The 18,144-nt window shown below is 43.7% G+C and overlaps 1 protein-coding gene across 1 annotated transcript; it reads right to left on the bottom strand.

Annotated features, from left to right (window-relative positions):
* Window positions 1-7,036: 7,036 nt before the first annotated feature.
* IGFBP1 (insulin like growth factor binding protein 1) lies at window positions 7,037-15,213 on the bottom strand. The gene is made up of 4 exons (XM_054193374.1): window positions 14,761-15,213; window positions 12,480-12,658; window positions 10,715-10,843; window positions 7,037-9,530 (listed from the first exon to the last, which is right to left on the bottom strand). The coding sequence occupies exons 1-4, from the start codon at window positions 15,137-15,139 to the stop codon at window positions 9,399-9,401; spliced, it is 819 nt and encodes a 272-aa protein (XP_054049349.1). The 5' UTR covers window positions 15,140-15,213; the 3' UTR covers window positions 7,037-9,398.
* Window positions 15,214-18,144: the final 2,931 nt, after the last annotated feature.

Consider the following 18,144-nt stretch of genomic DNA (forward strand, 5'->3'; position numbering starts at 1 on the left):
GAACTCAGACTGTTCAAGCAATCTGTCACATTATTATTTAGGCGTTATTTAGGAAATTGCATTCAGCTCCTTTAGTGGTACTAATGGTCTTTGCCATGTAATAGAGAAAACACACAGCCATAAGGGGAAAGAAAAAAAGAATTATGTAGTTCTGCAAGTCAGTTTAGTTATTTTGCTTCCAACAATTGTCTATAAAACAAAGACTGTCTAAAAATAGCCACCCCCCCAAAAAAAAAACCCCACTCTCCTGTAATTTAAAGCTTTCCCTTTTTCAGAAGTTGCCTTTTAGATATTTTTTACAAGCACAGTTGCTTGCACTAGTATTGGATACTTCCCGTTGTCTATCTGATGTTCCTGGCAGCTGGTATTCTTGGTATGAAATGCAAAATAACATTATTTTTCCCCCAAAAAAAATTCGTCCTCTAAAATGAAGAGAATCGGTGGCTTTTTCTCCTTGTTTCTGTTTTTGTTTTTGTTTTACATTCCTATTTCTATGAAGACAAGGGTTCAATTCAATAGACAAGTTACTTGTAATTCAAAGGTTTTTCTCGTGACTGGGAGAGCCAGGCTGCGATTCAAATAAAAATATGTGCGGGCTACATCCAAGCAGCAGAGTATGGGCAGCACAGAGCAAATGTATGGGTCAGGATCAGTTCAGGGAAGGTCTCCTTCCATGCACAGGTTAGAAACATTTCCTGCTAAGAACTGCAATGATTGGAGGACTTTGGTTTTGGTGGCAAAAATGGAACCAATGCATTCAAAAAATACCTCTTGTTTTGGTGCCTTCACTGCCTTCAGCTCAGGTATTTTGGTGTTTTTAAGTGAACATTTTTTCAGCTTTTTTTTCTGATTTTTAACAAGCTTTTTCAAAAACCTTATGTGATATGGGTAAATGTTATGAAGTCTCAGAAAAATCCTTGTAACTGCTAACGTTATTTACGTGTCAATTATGTGCATTGGAAGGCACTACAAAAGCTTGTGTGTACTGCAAAAGTTGCTGATTTCTTTTTGAGCATATTTAATCTCTAGATGCTACATGGGTACCATATGTAGCCCAGATTGATGTGGTAAGTATTTATTTTAACCAGTGTAATAAATAGTTACATAAATCCCTGTAATTGACCAGAATGCAAGTTCAAGCTGCCTGCAGGCAGTTCTATTATCTTTCGAACTACTTGAGAAAGTTCCCTTTTTTAATAGACCTACTGTGTTATAGTCTCTTGAGCTCAGAATATCCTTTTTCACCTTTTTGGCATGCACGCCCTTCAGGGCATAACGTTAGCTATTTGTGCACAGGGGAAGGAGGCTTCAATGAATACCAAAACCACAGAATTAATTAGTTTTTAGTACAGTCTGAACTTCTTATGACTAAATTCCATAGAAACCTTAACACAGCGTAATTCTTTATTGAACTGAGCCCTAAATTTAAGTAATGGTTTTACAAACCTTTTGGGAAATCATTTTTTGGTATCTCTAGTCGCTCTCTAAAACTGTGTAAGCAAGGATGGCTCCACAGAGATTTTACGTATTAGCAATAGGAATTATATTTAAAGTATGAGAAGCGGTGAGCAATTTTCCTGGATGCCAAAGCATATTAGTATTCAAAATGAAATGCTTGTATGGGTAGCTGTTTTGAACGTGGTTGTATTAGGTTTGCATGGCAAGGTTCTGGTAGTGGAGGGGCTACAGGGGCGGCTTCTGTGAGAGCTGCTAGAATCTGCTTCCACTATGTCTGATAGGGCCAATGCCAGCTGGCTCCAAGATGGAACCACCACTGGTCAAGGCTGAGCAGATCAGCGATGGTGGTAGCGCCTCTGTGAGAATGTATCTAAGAAGGGGGAAAACATCCCAACTGTGCCATTACAGCCAAAGAGGCGAGTGAGAATATGTGAGAGCAACAACTCTGCAGACACCAAGGTCAGTGAAGAAGGAGGGGGAGGAGGTGCTCCAGGCACCAGAGAAGAGATTCCCTGCAGCCCATGGTGAAGACCACGGTGACACAGCTGTCCCCCTGCAGCCCATGGAGGTTAATGGTGGAGCAGATATCCACCTGCAGCCCATGGAGGACCCCACGCTGGAGCAGGTGGATGCTCCAAGGAGGCTGTGACCCCATGGGAAGCCCGCGCTGGAGCAGGCTCCTGACAGGACCTGTGGAGAGAAAAGCCCACTCTGGAGCAGGTTTGCTGTCAGGACTTGTGACCTGGTGGGGGACCCACGCTGGAGCAGTCTGTTCCTGAAGGACTGCACCCCATAGAAAGGACCCACGCCGGAGCAGTTCATGAAGAACTGCAGCCCATGGGAAGGACTCATGTTGAAGTTTGTGGAGAACTGTCTCCATGGGAGAGACCCCATCCTGGAGCAGGGGAAGAGTGTGCAGAGTCCTCCCCCTGAAGAGGAAGGAGCAGCAGAAACAACATGTGATGAACAGACCACAACTCCCATTCCCCATCCCCCTGCGCCACTCAGGGAGAGTAGGTAGAGAAAATCGGGAGTGAAGTTGAGCCTGGGGTTGAGGGAGGGGCGGGGGAAGGTGTTTTAAGATTTAATTTTTGTTTCTCATTATCCTGCTCTAATTTGGTAATAAATAAAATTGATTTTTCTCAAGTCAAGTCTGTTTTGCCTGTGACGGTAATTGCTGAATGATCTCTCCCTGTCCCTATCTTGACCCACGAGCCTTTCGTTGTATTTTCTCTCCCCTGTCCAGTTGAGAAGGGGAAGTGATAGACCAGCTTTGGTGGGCACCTGGCATCCAGCCAGGGTCAACCCACCACAGTGGTCCTGCTGCACCTTCAGGAACTCTTCACATCTCTTAATTTCTATCAGAGTAATACGCTTGCTTCCTGCATTAGAAAGGACCCCTTTCACTTCCCCCACTCCCTCTTTTTTTCTGAGAGGTCCAAAAATAAAATCCAACAAAGGGTATCAGAGTATTCCAAGGGCAAGCTTTTTGTGCTCGCTATCAGTAATGGCTTCATCTGCAGGGTGCAAAATTCATTTTGTTTAAGGGCACTAGAAGAGAAGTGTTTTGGTATGTCCAGTGGACCTGGGTATCTTCTTCCACTGGAAGGTATTTAGCCTTCATTTGATTTTGGAGTTTCCATCCTTGGAGATATTCAAAAGCCATCTGGACATGGTCCTGGACAACTGGCTCCAGGTGGCCCTGCTTGAGCAAGGGGGTTGGACCAGGTGACCTCCAGAAACCCCTTCCAACCTCAACTATCCTGTGATCCTATGAACCTGTCAGGATGTGGCAGCTCGGTGTCCAGAGTTCCAGTGCATGAGATTGCCTACATTATACAATGCATTGATAGAGAAGACGTTACTTCTTTTTCTGTTAAAATGGCAAGTAGTGCAAATTTGTTGTTCACCAGAAGTTTTGGTTTTAAAACTCTGCATTTTATGTATTATTTCTTCCAGTTCAGATTTTGAAGATGTAGAAGCACATACACCAGCTTTAGAGAAAATCCCATTGTAAAAACCTTTGCTTTTGCTTTTGTCCTGTACATGTATTAAAAAATGCAAATGACTTCAAGGCTGAAAGTTCCAGCTGAAAAAAAAATGGAGACCAGGTATTAGCAGAAGCAAAGGGTAATGCTGCAAATCTCAGTTTATCCTTGCAGAATGCATGTCCTGCTGCAGTATGTACGCTGGCTTTCCACTTTTGCTGACCTATCAAAATTCCTTAAGAGCCTTTCTCTGTCATAGCTAATTTCACCCACCTCTCCCTCTCCGTAAGTGGGGATGGAAAGAAAGGCAGCGAAGTTATTGCTGCAGGGAGCAGTTGAGATTTCCTCCAGAAAAACCTGTGAAGCTGAAGAAAATGTCGTTGAGAAGGCTTTCCACAGCCACGTGTAGGACCTTCCAAAAATGGGGTAGTGAAGGGACTTGCTTATGAGAGCCAGGCTGAGTGCGCGTTTCCCTCACTCCCTGCAACTGGAGAGCAGAAGCTATTTTTGCCTGCTTATGCCACACAGAGAATATTCAAGGTGAAGACTTGTTTCCTACATCTGGTACATATCACATAACGTGCACACAGTAAAAAAGACCTAACTGACTGAGCTTGGAAAGTTGATTATTGCTTTATCACAGGGGTGCCACATGCAGCCTTCGGCCCTGAGATCCTGTCATGCATTTCCACAGCTGCTGTTACCCTGCTATCAGTGATCTGTTGCTGCCCTTCTTTTTCTGTTCCCCTTGCTGCAGCTAAATGGTGAAGGCTCAGCTGCGAAAGCAGCAATAAACAGAAGCCACCAGCAAAGAGAAAATACGAAAAGAAAATTATGATATAGCCAGCATTTGCTCTAGGCTTCCAGAGACATCCCACACTAAGATGCTTTTCTAAGGAACCTCAGTGTCTACCCATGAGCCCATTGAACTACAAAGCACCATCAGTGACTGAGAAAAAAAAATCACACATCACCACTGGCATAATTATGCAATTAAAAACCTCAGTGTAGACACAAATGGGTGCTTAACAGGAGGAGAGCAGGAGGAAAGACTGCCTGCGCTATGTTCTGCAGGGTAGAACTGAGCAGGGGGGCTCTCCTGGAATGGCTGTGCCTGCTGGCCAGGCACTGTACCTGCTGGGCAACGTGGTTCGTAAGGAAGCAGCAAGGAGACAAGCATGTGTGCAGCCCTGCCTTCCCCTGCATGCCCTTGTCTCTGCTGGGCTTCCCATACTGCCACTCAGAGGTGATAATCCAACACAGAGTCTGAAAAGGCGAGCAGAAACTTTTTCAAAATTAGACAGACAAGAGCTGGAACGGGCTACATTTAGATTTGTTCATTTGACCTTATTTCAACATCTACGAGCATCCTTGCTCCCACATCTCTCCTGCAGGAGGTTGCCCCTATCCCTGGGCCCTCAGAGTAGCTTACTAGCAGATGAACTTTGCGCCCTGGGGGAGGAGGTAGGTCAAGGGATGAGGAAAGGAGGGAAAATAAAATAAAGCCCTTGTTTGTTGACAGAGATATCATCAGAGCTGTTTTCATTACTCAGAGTGCAAGTGCTGGTATGTCTGGGCTCCTGCTCCACTGCTGTTGTTTTTGGTACTTTCTGGTAATACAGAACTAACCGGCTGTGCAGATTGTCTCCTTCTTTGTCCCCTTCCGCCTTTACCTAAATGCGACTAGGTAATATAGGGTGACAAGTCAGTAAGAGAAGCCCTCTACTTGCCCCAGCTCTGCTACTGTTACTCACTATATACTATCTACCCAAGTCTTAAAGAAGGCAAACATGCCTTCTTTGTTGTGTTTGTTAAGATGCTTATACCCCACTTTCCTCTGCGGTCTGAATCCCTGCCTGATTCTCAATGCAATGTACAAGTGCCTAAAATAATTGATCCATAAATATGAAATGTGTCAGCAAATAGAAAGCCTAGAACCTGTTGTCAGTGCAGCCTGGGGAGGCTGTTTAGGCTAGTGGTTTATCAGTGAAGTGATAGCCAAGGAAAAGTAGACCCACTTCAAAGGTGTTGTCTAAATATAGAGATAGGACTTGTCCATTCGACATGCAGCATGGGCTAGAGACTAGCTTGGAATGAGTCACTTGGATCCTTTTTTTTACAGATACTTTTTATTATTATTGTTATTATGGGTTGGGCAGGGATTAGACATTGGTGGTGTTCTGCAATAGCAAGGCAGTGATGTGGGTAGAAAAATAACATTTCTATTTCTGCAAAGTCAGTGCTGCTATACTGCTGGTAAAGCACAAACATCTTTGGTTCTGACTTTGTAGAAAAAAACTTCTCTGTTTTAGTATTTAGTACTTAGTACTATTATTTATTTAGTGTCTGATGCTATGGGAGCTAAGCTCTTTCCAGGCGTGCAGAAAATCCTGTGACAAGCCTCTGCCATGTGCCATTCTTTTCCATCCCACTTTTCTTCCCATTGAGGAAAGAAAGCTATATGTGACGCATTTTTTGATTGCTTTTTTATTTTGTGATGTGTTTAGGACTCTCATTAGCAAATGCAAGGTCAAAGGAATATATTGGTTTTGGAATGAACAAGGCTAAATCTTGACGTGCTTCATATCTGCTTGTGTTTTGGGCTGGGTCTGTAGAAAGCTGTTCCCTGCCTAAGCATTGCCTTTGCAGAGAATGTCTTCTTATGGTAGAAAAGTGACAGAAATGCTGATGGGATTTCAGTATTAGTGTTGGCTGCCCTCCACCCCCATTTTCTTTCTCTCCTTCTTTCTCTCCCCTTGCCTCCTGCCAGCATTAGCCTACACAAATGTGTCTCTGCTGTATCCAAAAGTGATGAGCAGAACTGACACAGTGTGAGCAGAGCCCAATACCAGGTGACTGTAGGTTGTTTCGGATAGCTTTAGGGGAAAATGAGGCTAGAAAATAAAGTGCATAGGGCAGTGACCTCATTTCTGTGCTACGAGCATTTTGCAGCTGGCATTAGGCCAGGGGCAAGAGGAGGCATGGCTGGAACAAACCCTGCTGCAGCAAACCTGGCAGGGTTTTGGCAGGAAGAAGCACAAACTGGGTAGGTAGGTTCTCAGATAACATGAGCTAAACATTACAGATGCTCACCTAAGACCTTCCCACCAATTAGTTCTTTTTAGGTGGGGTAGGAGGAGTGCAAGAGGGTGTGAAGGGAAGGAGATGAAATAACAAGGAACAGTACATCCCCTTTACACATCCAGCTGCATGCCAGGTGACCTGAGTTGCTAAGAGCATCCTGCAGCACCTTCCCTGTTTCCTCACTCATTCCCACCAGGCTTGGCTTGCCAGTGTAGGTGGGACCACCGCAGCAGGGACACACTGAAGCCAGGATTGCCAGCTGACACATGCCAAAAAAAAAAAAAAGTGCCCCCACAAACAGAAAAAAAATAACAAAACCAAAGGAAAACTACGGACCTTTGATTTCTCACCCTATTACTGAGGCTGATCATAAAAATCAGGACAAATCACAATGCATGGCATCTATAGTCTAAAAGTAGTCCAAGCTTCTGGCAGCACTGCGATAGGGGAATTAAAATTTGCCTTCTTCGCCTCCTTGCATTAGTCCTAACCCCAGTATGCAGAAAAGTCTGGCCCAAGTCAGACAGCCCATCCCAGAGCAGCTCAGCAGAAGTCTGTCCTGGTGAGTCCTGGCAAGATGTCACATGAGGCCAGATTGCAGATGAGGCGGCACTCCTCCCCTGTTGCTTTCAGTGGGAGGTAAGGAGCTAAATCCCTCTAAGAAATTGGCCTGTTATGCCTGAATGCTGTACGAAGCAATTTCTACTCCTGGTACTTAACATTATAAGGAAAGAGTTCCCCTAAAACCCTCTCCCTGTTCTAACATCTTGCAGCTAGGATGAGAACCTGCCACCATGCAAAACATTTGAAGTAGCTGTCTACTGGATGGCTATACTGCAAATAGACTGTGCTGTTACGATAGTTGTTCAGTGCTGGGTAGACTCCATGAAAGAACTCTAAGGTTCTGCCCAAATTTGCTGCTTCTTCATTATTTTGATACAATGATTGCCAAGCATTTTGACACAGTGAATGCTGTGTTGTGACACAGTTTTAGCCAGGTCTTACTGTAGCTCGTTACAGGGAGGTTAGACGTTAATTATTTATAATACCAATGCCATCATTGGTTTTATAAAGTGCTTTTTGCGGTGCTTTCTTTGGGAAGATCTCAAAACACTTCACAAAGAAGCTTAGTAGTACATCCATACTTCTAAATCTGGAGCAGTTTATTAGACCCCAATCAGATCAACTGACATTGACATGCAAATACAGCCAACATATTCAGCAAGCACAACATGTGATGACACAGAACTGTGATACGGAGAGCAGGGATCTCCACGCTTTGGCTTTGCAGTTTCTACAAGCCACTTCCCCCTCCCATTTAAAACGCAAAGCTTGTGCCAACAAATGGCAGGAGGATTTTATGCAGTTTCCCTCCTGCCAGGCTCTTAGAAAATGTTATTACTCTCCTTTCAGGCTGTTTTCTCAGGCAGGGTTGGTGCAGACTGTTTCCACCTCTGGGACTTGCTGACTCCCACCCCAGTTTCTCCATGGGCAAAACCAGCTTGAATCTGGCAGGGAAGTCGCTTTCTCTTATTTTCTCTGCAACTGCTAAGTTGAAGGAACATGTCGGGGAGGGAGAGGGACTGCATCCCAAGCCAAGGGGACCCTCCTCTCTGCTTTCAGCAAAAAGGGTATGGCCAGGCTTTTCCCCAGCCCCCCTTTCATAACTTCTGACTTTCTGTGCAGGAAATGGTTCTTCCTGGTCTTGACGTTGTTTCAAATGCACTAAATACTGTTGCCTTGGGCATTTTGAGCGGAGAAAGGCATCCAGCTTTCCCACCCAGAAATCTTTTACTAACTTCCCTTGGAGGCTGCTGCTTTGCCCAACGCAAAGACTTGCAGAACACAGCCAGGATTGGAGAGGACGGGGAGAAGGGGAACGGGGCAGGGAGAGCAAAAGAAGAAAACTCATTGCAGGGAAATGGCGCCAGGGGTTCAGGAGGCAGATTTGCAAGAGGCGTGTTTTCTTCTACCCTCCCACCTGCTGCTGCGCTGCCTGACGAGGTCAGACTGATGAACGGGAACATGCAGAAAGCAAGAGAGCAGGACAGTGTAGAACACAGTATTTAATAGTTCATCTTAAATAACATGACAATGTCAACATGTGAACAACTTACACCTGTCAAAGGTGGCACAGAATATCCTGTTGTGTTTTGCCATTTATCCAGTGCATATGTTTGGAAAATAGAAACAAATACTGTCCCATCAGGACCTTCAGTATATAATCAAGGTTTAGACTTACTTTTTTAAGAAACAGCTTGACATTGAAATAGAGGTGCAAAAGCAACATGATATATAAACAAATCAGGTTTTAAATAAGTTTCTAAGCATGTTCTCTACTGAAAGCTATTTTTTAAAGTTCAGTTTTTAATCTATAAATACATAGTACAAAAACGCAAGTTTACAAGACATTTTTCCCAGTAGAGTTATGCCATTTGAAGTTTTAAGTAGCAACATTCCTCCAACATAAGATGCATACATTTAAGAGCAATAATATTAAGTATTTACATATAAAGTTATGAAGTGTTTGAGGATATAAATTAGTAACAACACACAGAGACAAAAATACATATACTGTGAAATAAATAATTCAACAGCTTTACATATGAGAGTATCTATAATATTATACAAACAAAATATACAAGATCGTAGGATTTGATCTTGCAGATGCTCATATCTGTCACTTGAGCATCTGAGTAATGCCAGTGCAGTAAAAAAGCTACTTTATGGGGTTACTCATATGCTGAAAATGAGGTGCACGAAGCTACCTTACTGAAATGGCTCCTAACTGAAATGGCTCCTGACTGAAATGGCTCCTGACTAGATCAGACCTCGCAGAAAACTTGATGTGAATGAATGTGTTTGGTTTTATTCTTGTGAGTTGAGATACTGTTGACATTCGGGGTCTCCTTTCATTTCTGGAGATCCAGGAATTCTTCTTCCGTTTTTTGGATAGACACACCAGCATCCAGCAGACTCTCCATCCAGTGAAGTTTCACACTAGAATATTATTAGCAAAACAAACGCCACAATAAGTAACCGTAAGCAGAAGATTACCCACGAGAGACTGCAAGTAGAATTCTTGGACAGAAATAGGATCAGAAAGTGGGGACTTGCCATGCAGCGCTATTGAATGTGGTGGTCCCTGCTCTGACAGAGCCTCCGAGCAGCACACTTGGTTAGGGAGCCATGACCCAAGCTCAGCTACCACAACAGCAACTTCCAATTTAAAACAGTTTGCCCCCTCCTTGGTAAAGAGCAGTACAAAACAGCAATATCTCCCAGTGTGAGAAACCAAAGGAAGGCAGAATATATGAGCTGGTAGGGTGAGAGCAATGACTAGACGGTCTGGCTCTTCACGCAAGGAGGCAAATAGGGTGTGTTTTTTCTTCGGGAGGGGGTTAAACAGATTTCTGTTTGTGCCTGATTAGATCCCAGGTCACAATGTTTGTGAGTCATACAGTGGTGCCATGCCCAAAAAACAAGGAGTCTCGGTGACACAGATTTATGCAGACCTACTAAATTTGTGTACATGACCTGTGGTTACAAGGGCGTGGCCTGAGGTTTGGAGCTTTAGTTAGGTTTGCAGATTACTCTCAGTGTAACTCGCAATGGCTTTTTTTTTTTGAGGCTATAATGGAAATGAGCGTATAACATAATCCACAGGCAACACAATTCAGTATTTTTGTTCTGCTTTCAGAAGGCTAATTTTGCTCCAGAGAATTTTTTCCCTGCCTGTGTGAGTTTTTCACTGCCTAGGAGCTGAGAGCCTCCTTTCTCCATTGTGATTATTATATATATTCAATGGGCTTTCCAGGCAGTATGGTGGATATTATAAATTAACGTCAACTGGGAATATGATAACTATGCTAACAAACCAGGTACATGGAGCTTGATTTGGCCTGGGAGCAGAGAGGGTTAAAAGATTTTGGAAAAGGCCTTGCATGCACCTGTTCTGTGAATGGAAAAGACTCCTGCCTCCATTGCTGTCAGCCCACAGCATGCGGCTCACTTTTAAGAGAAGGACAAACCATCTGTTCCCACTACTGAGTATCCCTGTTTTCACAACCTGCTTTTCCAGCAGCTGCAAACTTGTGAGTTTGGGAACAGAGGGCTATGAAAGGGTTGGCCGTGTCAGGCTAGTCGCAGCACTGCTGCGAGCAGACAGGGGAGAAGGCACATACCTGTTTGCTGTGGTAAAATCCATTCTTGTTGCAGTTGGGCAAGTAGAATTTGTAAATCTCCCCTCCGCTTCTCTGCTGAGCCTTCGCCAATTTATACAGGGCTCTGTAGAGCTCCTTCTGACAAGGTCCCTGCAAGAATACCGTGCAGAGGTTGTCAATACCAAAATTACAAAGAAACCAGCCAAAAAAAGAGTGATCGGCATAAAGCTAGCAAAAAGCTGAAAATACTTATTAGTCATATAATCTGCACCAGGCTGCTTTGCATGTAGTTTTTACTTGTTTCAGTAGGAGCACAGCCAGAAAACTCTGGTGTTGCATTTAGGCCTTTGTTTTTATTCTTTGAGGTATTTTCTATCCTCAGAAACATGAGGATTTAAGTCCTTAAATTGCCACACAAGGAAATTTAACCTGTATTAAGTAAACACGTTACTGCTCAGAGGGTACAATCTCCTATTATGGGGAGGTGCATGTTAGGAGGCTGGTGTACGTGAGACTAGCCACGTTTTCTGGGTTGCCATGGCCCCGTGCTCTGTTGATGTATGGCGAATAGGTGCAAGACTTATATAGACAGCGCAAGAACAAACATCTGAATGTTTGTTATCTTTTGTACAGGACAGAGCTGTCGCCAAAGCAGAATAGAGAGCACCCCCGTGGCTCTGAGACCCAAACCCAAAGTGCTTGGAACTGGTGATGAAGAACTGTTTGCAGTATTTGCTATTATCACAATTCGCTCGTTCTGTTTTTCAAAGTCACAATGGCTGCATATTAGTGGTACCTAGTGCTTTTAAATGAGTGAAAGGGGAGAGGTGACTGAACAAACATTTTTACTTCAGAGTGAAAATAATCATACCCTCTGCTTTTCCAAGACCTCCCCTCACATAAGCAGTCCTATTCGAGTTAACGGACTTATCCGTGGCTCTGGGTTAGAAACGCAGAAGCCTGAAAATCAGAACTGGCGCTAACAGCGCTTATGTGTAATAGTTCAAACTAAAGCAGTGATTAAGTCCTGTTCTGCATGGGGAATGAGGTTTCCTAAGGTGGGGTTGTGGTTAGTACGTTTTTGCCTTTTTTTTTTTTTTTTTTCCTCCACCCCCTCCATTTGTCTGTGACCATTAACAAAACTCGGCTCCTGCGGTGCCCAATTCTAATTCAGCTGCGCGCTGGCACCGGGACTGCTCTGACTGCGGTTCTTTGGTGCCCTCAAGTGGAACACGGGACCGCTTGCAAAGGCCCCACACCACCACGTCTCACCGCTGTTTCGCAGCGTCGAAGGTAGGCGCTTACTTTGATTTTTGAGCTTTCTGTCTCTTTACGTGCATCTACTTCATAGCGTTTCCTTGTGATCAGAAAGAAAAACGTTTTGGTTTGCGTTGGAGTTTCATCCACAACTGTATGTAGGGACTCCCTTTTATTTCACTGAGCACTGGACCAGTGACAAATGTCTTTTATTTTTTAACTAAAACACAAAAGGAGTGGCCTCCTGGAACTAACACGGCCTCCTGGAAACTAAGGGCCTGTGTTATAATCTGATAGTAAATGCAGAGAAAGATTCAGCCTATCCGTTGCACACCTGTTTTTATCTCTCCTGCCATTTTGCCCGTTCCTCAAGCATCTGATGAAGGCATCCCAAAAGTCTGTTTGCAGGCTACCCAAAATACTGACATCCCAGTGCTGCTGCTAGAATTTCACGCGCATTTTTAGTTTGGATTCTGAATTGATAGCATCTGCTGAAATGGTCCCTGAAAGGTTTGCAAAGAAAACCCACCTGCTCTTTCCATTTCTTGAGTTCAGATATTCTCTTTGCTTTCATGTTTTCATATGCAGTGATGGCATTCCAGGGTATAGATTTGTCCTGGCCTATGGGAAACATCAACTGATAGTTCAGCAGCTGATCCTGTGTCATTTCAGTGCTTTCCAAAGGTATATCCTCAGGTTCAATAGAGTCTGGAAAAGAATGATATTAAGGTGAATATCTTCAGTGAACTGCTGCATCTATTTTTCCAAGTTAAAAAGGTAAAGAAAAAGAATCAACAACAGCAAAAAAAAAAAGTAGTATCTAAGACAGATCCATAACAGTAGCTCTTGCAGGAGTAATAAATTACACGCACAGCAAATTAAACTTTTGTCATAAATTCATATGAAGATGCATCAACTGTTCTCTAACAAGCTGGTTATTTCATGATCCATCAATATCACTCTAATACCAAAGATGAAGCTGCAGCCAGTCTGTTCAAAATGAAAAAACTTTCTTCACCACAGTGGATTGTAAACACTTTACTAAATGCCGAAAGACTGGAGTTAATCTTGCTATGAATTTAGATTTTTGTCAGCATGATGTGTTTCAGTTTTTATTTAGGAGATGAACCGGTCCAGACCAGATCCCATGGCATCCTATACTTTGTTCCATGGCTTGCCTCGCATATAAGAAGGGGTAGCAATTCACAGGAGCCGTGAGTAGCTCAAGCTGCCCTGCAGTGCATCAAATAGCCAGGGAATAGCAGAAACTGTTTGGATCGGCAGTTTCGGACCATTGATCATGGTCCGCACGCCAGGGCCTAACCCAGCATGTGTGAACTCTCCCACTAGAGGCAAGAGAAGCTCTTTGGAATTGCAGGGACTCATCATGGGATAAAAGTTTGACATATGTCTAAATAACTTGTTGGATGAAGGCTGTAAATAGTCATCCAACGGACTAAAAACTACCCGTTTTTCACTTTGACAATGTTTAAGAAAAAATGGAAGTGGAAAATTGAGGTGGGAAAGAGAGAAAGAGAGAAATAAACAAATAAATACAGAAAGAAAAGAAAGAGAGAGAGAAAGGGAGAGAAAAAAAGGAAGGAAGGAAGGAAGGAAGGAAGGAAGGAAGGAAGGAAGGAAGGAAGGAAGGAAGGAAGGAAGGAAGGAAGGAAGGGAAGGAAGGAAGGGAAGGAAGGAAGGGAAGGAAGGGAAGGAAGGAAGGAAGAAAGAAAGGAAGGAAGAAAGGAGGGGAAGGAAGGAAGGAAGAAAGGAAGAAAGAAAGGAAGAAAGGAAGAAAGGAAGAAAGGAAGAAAGAAAGAAAGAGGAAGGAAGGAAGGAGGGAAGGAAGGAAGGAAGGAAGGAAGGAAGGAAGGAAGGAAGGAAGGAAGGAAGGAAGGAAGGAAGGAAGGAAAAAAAGAAAAAAGAAAGAAAGAAAAAAGAATAAAATACTAGACCTTTTCAACTGCAGGAGCCTTAAACCCTCAGTTTAGTCACTGTTCCCTCCCTGCCCTGCCCCCTCAAGTACAAGACAAACTCCCCTTACTGCCACCAATGGTCATTGTTATTTTGAGTCTACAACCATTATTTTTGTAATGCTACTGAGTTACCTTACTCACCACTGCATGGACATAGCAGTAAGTGATGGTGGTGGTAGTAGTAGTAGTAGTAATAATAATAATAATGAAATAACACTGAAGAAGTTCCTGATCATCATATAGCATAAGATGCTTGATATGTCTTTTTGCTCAAAGATAGTTTGACTAGCACAGCAGTACTTTAAATACGTTTTATTCTTGAAATGAAGCCAGGCACAAAGCCTGTTTAGGTCTTTTCTATCTCTATCATGACTTTCGGAGACGGACATAAACAAAGTCTAGAAAACATTTGTCCTACTCTAGTTACTGTTTACTACTAAAGAAAAACTGTCTGTAACTTCCCAGAAACCTTATTCTGATTATTCTGCATCATCCCATTACTACGCTTTAGGGCTTTCCTGCTTGTTCCCTGTGGCGTACGTAACAGCCTGCTGCGAACATCTCTTGGCTCCGCACCAGGATGCGTCTCACCTCGCGCAAGTCTGAGCACGTTTTCCTGGAAAACGCAGTCCGGCTTCCCTATTTTTCAAACGCCTGCCTAACTTTGCTCATTTTTCCAAGCTCCTGACGACCAGTGCCCGCAGCGCCTTCCCTGGCGCCAGGCGCATCCCGCTGCCGAGACCTAGTTGCCCCTGGGCGAGGGGCTCTGCCGCAGCGCCCGGCTCCCGGCTCCCCAGCCCGCCGGCGCGGAGCGGGGACGCGATTGCAAGGTACCTGCCGGCTCCGCCGTGCGCATCCCTCCGGCTTCGCTGGCGGGCAGGCACGTCCCTTGTCCCTGGATGAGGGCGGAGAGGGGCCGGGGCTCTCCCGCGGGGACGTGGCAGCGGAGCCCCTGGCGGCAGCGGGCCGTGTAGACCCCGCACGGCTGGCCCGGCCCGAGGGCGCAGGTCTGGCAGCAGCCGCAGCCGGGCTGCCGGGCCGTCTCCGGGCAGCCGGGCGCGACGGGCGGGCAGAGGGCGACCTTCTCCTGGGTGCACGGGGCGCAGTGCATGGGCTCCAGGGCCACCCCGGCGGCGAGGCGGGGGCCCAGGAGCGCCGGCAGCAGCAGGGACGGCAGCCAGCAGCGGCGCAGCAGAGACCGCAGGCTACTCATGTCGCTGATGAGGAGGGACCACAGAGAGGGCAGCTCAGCAGGCTGAGGAGCAGGAGGCAGTTTGCATACATTCAGCTCGCCCGGGCCATTTATACAGTGCTTTGCCTGGCTATTAATCTTTAACCCCGAGTTAACTATTATCTGAACAAGAGGGCTGGAGAAGCATCATTTCACTGGCGGTTCAAGTCCCTGACCACTCTTCCCCTCCCCTTTCACTTTCCCCCTTTATCTTTTTTCTTTCCTCCAGACATGCAGGAATGCTTTTATTCCCTCACCCCCACCTCTCCGTCCTAGCACAGTTAACAAGGAAAAATGTGTCGGGGGGTGGAGGGGAAACCCGCAGAGGGGAATGGATGAATGAATTTTGCCTGTCACGAATGTCTCCTGTCTCCTGTTCTTGACGTTTTATGAAAACGTAAATGTTTAAAAAAAGGGGGGTGGGGGTGGGGGTGGGGGGGGGAGGAAGGGGAGGAGGGAAATCCCATTGAAACTGAAGCAACTGACTTCATATTTCCACAGCAACAAATGCAACAAACCCTTGTTTAATTTTCGTCATGTGGCTGCAGGTTAGGAGGACACCGACATACCAAAGAGGAGGCCCCAAGGGTGATAAAGCCATCAGGATCCTGTAACCACTGCACATATGCACGTAGGAGTCCTTGCATTAACCTCCGGGATGGGCTGTGCAGCTGAAGCTGGAGGGATCTCCCGTGTCTGGGCTCAGTTTTGCTACTGCTGCTGGGATAAGAGGAGTATCAGTCCTCAAAACATGCACTTGGGGGAAAATAGTGTTTGTCAAACAGAGCAGAAATAAATGAGATATCTGCTTTTCTCTCTGTCCTGTTACCCTCTCCACCTCCTCATATATCACCTGGGAAGAAAAAAAAAATAAAAATCTTTCCTTTTCTCCTTTGCATGCAACCGTTGTCACTGCAATAAAAGCAAAAGTATTCAAACTTCACTGTGCTGAACAGATTATTTTATCCTGGTATTTGCAGTATGTACTGAGCTGGAAATAGCAAATTCCACTGTCAAGTCATGTAATGTAGCATGATTTTTGTTTGGTTGGTTACTTTGCATTTAGTTCTCTTTTTTAAATACATCATTCATGTGAAAGAAAGTGAAGCAGAACTGCAGAGCATTGTTTAACGTTATAGTATTCACTCTTCTTTTTTCTGGTATTGATGTCAAAAGTTTTATTTTAATGTAGTGAATTTTCATCCCCCTATATTCATAACTCAGTTCTTAAAAGTATTCTCATTGGTTACAGTCTTTTACAACTTGAGACATTTTCACTTTACTTCATCTAATTGTGGGATTTTTTAAAAAAAAAAATTCAAGTTGTTTTAGGGATATATATCTGGATACACAAAAGTTGGAAGCCTTTAAAACTCACTAGCATTTTATACAAAACTAAGTGTACAGATCTGAAAAGAATTCTGTGGACTTCTGTGGACCAGGAGCAAATCTTGGCTGAAAATCTAGAGCACGACAATTTCTACGGAACATCACAATTAAATTTTTCAAGCTCTAATGCTCTTTCCCCTCTTTCATGTCTATTTTTTTCTTGTACATCTGTCATGGAAAATCACCATTCTTTTACCATGCAATGTGAAGTGAAAAATATACAGAAATATGTCTTCTTTCCTCCCTCAACGAGAAAAAGAAAACAACGCAAAACAAAGACTCTTTCATGAAGAAACATGAAAAAAAAAAGTTACAATTGAAAAGTAGAGCCAGTTGTAAAATGACAAAGACCCAAAGAGCTCATATGCCTTTGTAGATGTGTATGCACGTATTCATTCACTTATCTATGTACGTCTCTCTGCTGTGTTAGATAGCTTTGTATGAACAGTGTGGAGGATCGTTCCACCACTGACTGCTTAAGAGAAGTTACTTGCCCCTGGAATGACTGTACTCCAGAGTGACTGCTACTGTCCTGCCTGCAGTTTTTCCGTCTTAAAAAAAAAGGAGACGTGAACTGAGAGGAAATAGCTTTTAATGATACACATGAAATGTTTTTAAAAAGTTTTTTTTAACACATCACCATTATTTTTAAGTAACTAGATACAGAAAGACATTTAATGCAAGAACAGATTCTTTGTCTGACGTACAGGTCTACTTCACAAGACTTCCATTAGTTTCAGAAGAATCTCATTTTTCCAAAGCAGGTCTATGTTTTCAGTCCTTTGGCATATTTTTCCTTGCTGTCAGGAAGCTGTCAGTATCTGAACTGGCCAGGCAATTCCTAACAACTGGCAGCCTCTTAGAAGCCCGATTTTTTCAGTTTACCCAGTGAGATAAACAAAAGATAAACAAAAGAACCCATAGATTAAAAAAAAATTTTGAAGATGTTCTTGTTTTGTTTCCTTTATGATTGCAAGTCATCTCTAAATGATGGCCCAGCCTTTTTTCCCTTGCTGTCTTTTGTACAATCAAACTGAGGAAACCAAAAACTCTGCTAAAGCAGACTTCATGAGCCGATGTTCTTCTGCACAAATGGTAGACCCATAAAAATCAGTCCCTTCATATTTCATTTATATAAATTTAATGAACATATGTTAGAACAGATTATGATAACTTAGGGCAGTATCAATCAACAAGGCAATGATTTTGTATAGGCCATGGGACATCAATGAAGTGAAAGTAGTGTATATGTTTATGTAGGCTCTGTTTGATGTAATACTACAACTCATCTACCAATCTCCATGACATTGCTTTAAAGAACACAAACAGATAAGAGTTGGGAGGTTAAAAACATCCATGATGTAAAGTTGTGTTTACTGAAGACTTTTGATGGTAATTTTTAGGTGTTCCAACTGTTGTCCCCTAATTTGAACCACTTGTCAGAAGACAGCAGATGAATTCTAGGCAAGGGTTACTTTTGTACAAGACTTTTCTCATTTGTTTCTCAATAATTCTTAGCCAATGACCTCATTTTGCATGTTAAATAAAGTTTGGGATTTTTTTTTTCTTTAAAGCTTTAAAGCCACATGGAGTGACTC

The sequence above is a fragment of the Rissa tridactyla genome, chromosome 2 (assembly GCF_028500815.1).
Source record: "Rissa tridactyla isolate bRisTri1 chromosome 2, bRisTri1.patW.cur.20221130, whole genome shotgun sequence".
NCBI lineage: Eukaryota > Metazoa > Chordata > Aves > Charadriiformes > Laridae > Rissa > Rissa tridactyla.

Coding starts and splice junctions, on each gene's coding strand:
- IGFBP1 (XM_054193374.1), bottom strand. CDS start 15,139: ATGAGTAGCCTGCGGTCTCTGCTGCGCCGCTGCTGGCTGCCGTCCCTG. Junction 12,659..14,760: donor GCGCACGGCGGAGCCGGCAG/GTACCTTGCAAT, acceptor ATTCTTTTCCAG/ACTCTATTGAACCTGAGGAT. Junction 9,531..10,714: donor GATTTTACCACAGCAAACAG/GTATGTGCCTTC, acceptor ATAATATTCTAG/TGTGAAACTTCACTGGATGG.